General features: G+C 51.3%; 2 protein-coding genes across 2 annotated transcripts; both read left to right on the forward strand.

Annotated features, from left to right (window-relative positions):
* Window positions 1–1,199: 1,199 nt before the first annotated feature.
* On the forward strand, window positions 1,200–2,615 carry FIBRA_08651 (uncharacterized protein; the record flags this gene model as incomplete). Its single annotated transcript, XM_012330285.1, has 5 exons — window positions 1,200–1,295; window positions 1,365–1,524; window positions 1,577–2,077; window positions 2,112–2,226; window positions 2,291–2,615. 5 exons carry the CDS (start codon window positions 1,200–1,202, stop codon window positions 2,613–2,615), a joined length of 1,197 nt encoding a protein of 398 aa, XP_012185675.1.
* Window positions 2,616–3,129: 514 nt separating this feature from the next.
* Window positions 3,130–4,702, forward strand: FIBRA_08652 (uncharacterized protein; the record flags this gene model as incomplete). Its single annotated transcript, XM_012330286.1, has 7 exons — window positions 3,130–3,274; window positions 3,470–3,590; window positions 3,664–3,788; window positions 3,844–4,208; window positions 4,271–4,374; window positions 4,446–4,561; window positions 4,611–4,702. 7 exons carry the CDS (start codon window positions 3,130–3,132, stop codon window positions 4,700–4,702), a joined length of 1,068 nt encoding a protein of 355 aa, XP_012185676.1.
* Between the last annotated feature and the right edge of the window lie 78 nt (window positions 4,703–4,780).

The following is a 4,780-nucleotide window of genomic DNA, read 5'->3' on the forward strand; positions in this document are numbered from 1 at the left end:
ACAGTAATCCAATCAGGAACTGTTGACTCAGGAATTCAACAGGGTTTACTCTATAATGACACTGATTTTACTATTTGTATACTATACAGTCAACCTATTATCACAGTTTCTTCTTGTGCATGCACAGAGCATTAGGGAGCAATGGTCATTATAAAGTTCACAAATACTTAGAAGCATCAAAGTAGTTTATATCACAAAATCAAGATCTATTCTATTGCTGGCTTTTTCTACTAAGGAGTTCATACACTTTGCCCAAGGATTTTGTGAAATCCCAGTGGATTAACTTTGTATTCTATGCTAATGTGATTTCAAAACAATTATAAGGGAAGCTTGAAACCACCTATGATATAAGGCTCAAGGTTTTATGCAATAATTCAATCAGGTACTGCTGACTCAGGAATATGACAGAGTTTATTTTATTAATACAGTAATTTTACTATTTGTATATTTTGTAGTCAACCTATTATCACAGTTTCTTCTCGTGCCCGCGCGCAGAGCATTAGGGAGCGACGGTCAGGCCATGTGGCTTTGTGGCTTTTTAGCGCCCCGTCCTCCCCTTCTATATAGATTAGGCGCTCGCGTGCAAGATTTATTCGATCATCCTAAGATCTCCTAACAACAAACTGAGTCAGTGCTTTGCTTCAGGCTACGACATTCATATCAGATTGTTGTACTACGCCTCTTTCACCTGCTATTGTCTCGCAATCACACAAGGCACTTGAATCACTCACCTTAGATCAACCTTCGATCCTCTCAAGACCAGCATGTCCTGCGGTAACCCGACCTCTGAAACGGATGCGCTTATGCCGCGTAAGTCAAGTAAAGACTGCTGGCACGCTCCTCCGCCTCATTCTCTCCAGGCCGGAAAAAGTACGACAAGACGAAGCAATGCGTAAGATGTAAAACCTCAGACGGGAACATTGTTATTCGCTATGCTGTTTACTGCAAGTGCGTTTTTCTCTCCAACGTGCTCCGTTGTAAATAAGACCAGGGCGTACTGCAGGGAGTGCTTCATTCCCTTGGTATCTCACAAATTTCGGAGGGCCCTGGAGCCCTCGGTCAATCCTAAACCAGACGGGCCGCGTCGGACGGCACTGAAGCCAGCGGGGAACTTGCTCGTCGGATTCTCTGGGGGACTGGGGTCGACGGTGCTGTTGGATCTCGTCCATCGGTGTTACATCCAAATGGACCAGTCAACGATGCCCGCGGATGGAGGAAAGAACCACCCACGGCACGAGAGGGTGTGGAAGAAGGTGACGGTGTGCTATGTAGAGGTGTGCGACGTGTTTCCGGAGGTATGTATACCGTTAGTCGTCGAAAGAGATAGCAGGCGCGTGTTGTTGGAGCTGACGTTGCAAAAGTAGATGCGCGATCACACCAAAGACGTCGCTCGAATTGTTAGGAGTTATGACGGGTTTGACTTTGTGCCACTTCGAATACAGGACGCCTTTAGCAGCGACTGGTGGGATCCCATAGCTGGTGCACAGAGCTTGGAGCAGTTGGGCGTGGACCTGACGGACGAAGGTATGCTGTGTTCACTTGAATTTTTGACGTCTAGCCTCAATAGAAGTTTTAGAGTTGCGTATAACAGTGAACACGCCGTTGAGGCCAGCGTCATCCGTCGAGGCTTTGCGCACCCACCTCGGATCTCTCCCGACTACCACTGCAGCTGCTTCCAGCGTGCAGACGTTTATCCGCCTCTTGTTGCTGCATACTGCCGTGAAGACTGGATCCTCGCACTTAGTTCTCGGGACATCGCTGACAAGCCTCGCAGTCTCTCTCATATCAGGAGTTTCGCAAGGAAGAGGATTTAATATTCGAGAGGAGACGCAAGAGGAGTGGGAGCCGGATCAAACGCCACGCGAGGCTCGGGAGTCGAAAGATTCTACTCTTCCCAGATCTCAAAAGGAGAAGCACTCTGTAAGGGTCGTCCGGCCGCTGCGCGACATTGGGATGAAAGAATGTGCGATATGGGCTTGGTGGATGAACATCAAGGTCGTCGGACAGGAGAAATGGCTGTGGTCAGGCTCTAAGCAAGATATCGGTGCGCTAACTAGAGGCGAGTTCAACTTGCATTGTACGTCGTGTACGACTCATCTCGTGTTGCCCAGACTTTATTTTTGGATTGGAGAAGGATTATCCGTCTACTGTCTCGACTGTCGTCCGAACATGCACAAAAGTCGCACCAAAGGGTGATGCTGCGGGACGATGTGCTTTGTGCGCCCGGTAGGTCATTTTCTCGATCTCGAGTGCATATTGCGCAGATGTAGTGATACCTGGCCTGTATCAGACCAGTGCAGGAAGGCATACAAGAGTGGAAATCAAGAATCTCAATACGAACGTCGTCACATCTTGTTTCGAAAGACGCTCACCAGTTGCATACACCTCCTTCGCTGGTCCCGTTCTTGTGCTACGCATGCAATGCGACAATGACAAGTAGAAGCACTCGTCCGATGCCGACGCTTGGCCCTTCGGCGGTGAAGGCGTCTATCATACCGTTGCCCAAATGGGCTGAGACACGGCTGTCTGAGCAGGAGATTTTCAGGACTGAGTTGATGAGCGAAGAGCAGAAGAAGAACTCATTGGAGGAGTTTCTACTGGAGGACCCCGAGTAGTTAGGTTCGGTGCTGATCTCCATCCTGCTTGTGTGTGATCAACGCGAGATGCACTTTTCTATTCCACCCACCTACTGGAGCACGGAATGAGACTTATAGTCAGTGCTTGTGAACTACCTGGTTTGTGTTCATACTGATTTATCGTTATTCGTTCGTTACAGGACAATCGCTTGATGTTACTCAGTCGTATAAGCCATCCCTCCAAAGGCGGATTGTCTGAGGTCTCTTTGTTGTTCGCGCCCGAGTGCATCGATTATTATTATAGCATAATATTGCCCAATTATCTAAAAAGAGCTAGAGCCCCGGCGGCGACCCTGCGATAGTGTTATCTGGTGTCTGTCCCATTTTGGCAAGTGAATAGGAACGCATCTCGTGAACGCGGTCGGCGGCTTCGATTGTTCCGTCTGACTCGATTGACTCATGCAAACTGAAACCTAGCCACGCATACTACTTTATCAATTGCTCTTAACCACTAAGACAGTCTGCTCCTCCTCGACCTCCCAATCTTGGCAAGATGACTGCACTCGATCCCTCTGCTATCGCCGTCGATGACGGTGTAAGTTACGACTCGTACGATACCAGCAAGAAGCCCCCGCCTTTTGGGCGTTCTATCAAACCGTACTGGGCGTTCGATCCCAAGTACGTGAACTTGAATCATGGTCAGTGAGCTCGCACATCGACTGGCTTTCGGAAATGGGCAATTCTTCAAGCTCGGTGATCGAGTCTGCTGGGAAATGAGAGTGGCTTTCGGTGTATGCGACATCTTCGTGTTTGCATAGAGTGTACACCCACATTCCCGGGGCTACCCCCCGCTATACGTCTGCCTTGACGCACAAACTCACAGCGTCACACAGGTTCATACGGGTCGACTCCACTCCCTGTCCTCTTCAAGTGTGCCGAGGTCAATATGCTCTCGGAGCGTAACCCCGACAAATACCACCGCGTGGCTTACATGCCCATGGTGAGGGAAGCCAGGTTGGTGGCTAGTCTTGATCATCCTGGCTCCTTGGGACCCGCTGATGCATACGACATGCTCTGCATCTATCAGAAGGCGCGTTGCGGAACTGATCGGCGTGGAGCACGACGAGGTCGTCCTCGTGCCCAACGCAACGCACGGTGTTAACGAGGTGCTGAGGAACTTCGAGTGGCGCGAGGGCGATGTGCTTCTTGGAGGTCTGGCGTACATCGTCCCCATCGTGCTGCAAGTTCCTCTCTGACTTTTATCCAGCGTCAACGACGTACGGTGCCATATCCCGAACGATCCAGTATGTTAGCGACCGATCAGAGCAGCCGCGACCGACGGCACACGCTGTTGAGTACACCTTCCCCATGTCGCATGCGGAGATCCTCGAGCGGTTTCGCTCGCGCGTCCAAGACATCAAGGCGCTGTACCCGAACACCCGGTTCAACGACGTGCCCTCCGACGCGCCCGGGTACGTAGAAAGCGAGCCGAAGGAGAACAAGTTCGTCGCTGTCATAGACAGTCTAGTGTCGAACCCGGGCGTGCTCCTACCATGGAAGGAGATGGTCAAGATCTGCAAGGAGGAGGGGATATGGACCGTCATCGACGGTGCGCACAGTGTTGGCCAGGAGGTCTGTTTCCTCGGAGCTTACTGATAGAGTGGAACGGTCTGACGCGGATCTTTGCGAGCCAGCTCGACCTCAAGCTCTCCGAGGCGCGGCCAGACTTCTTCATTTCGAACTGTCACAAATGGCTCTACACCAAGAGGAGCTGCGCTCTGCTGTATGTCCCGAAACGGTCAGTCTGCTTAGACGCTTGCTTGGACGCCTAGTGGTGTGGTATCGCGCTGAACGCACAGGCTACGATAGGAACCAGCATATCATGAAGTCGTCCATCCCGACGTCCCACGCATATGTCTCTCCCAACCAGCCGATGCCCCCGGCGCGAGGGACGGAAGAGAATAGTTTCGTTGCTCAGCATGAATGTGCGCGCGCACAGCAATTCTTCATGCTCGGTTCATAATACCTCTGCAGGGACGGGAACTATGGACCAGTCGGCGTTCATCAGCGTCAGCGCAGGTCAGTCCCACGAACTATTGTATGCTCTGAGCTCTCAGACACGCTGATATTGCCTGCTCAGCTTTGGACTTCCGCCAGTGGCTCGGCGGAGAGGCGGCGATCAACGCCTACTGCCGCAAGCTGGC

Source organism: Fibroporia radiculosa, assembly GCF_000313525.1.
Source record: "Fibroporia radiculosa TFFH 294 genomic supercontigs, scaffold1466, whole genome shotgun sequence".
Taxonomy (NCBI): Eukaryota; Fungi; Basidiomycota; class Agaricomycetes; order Polyporales; family Fibroporiaceae; genus Fibroporia; species Fibroporia radiculosa.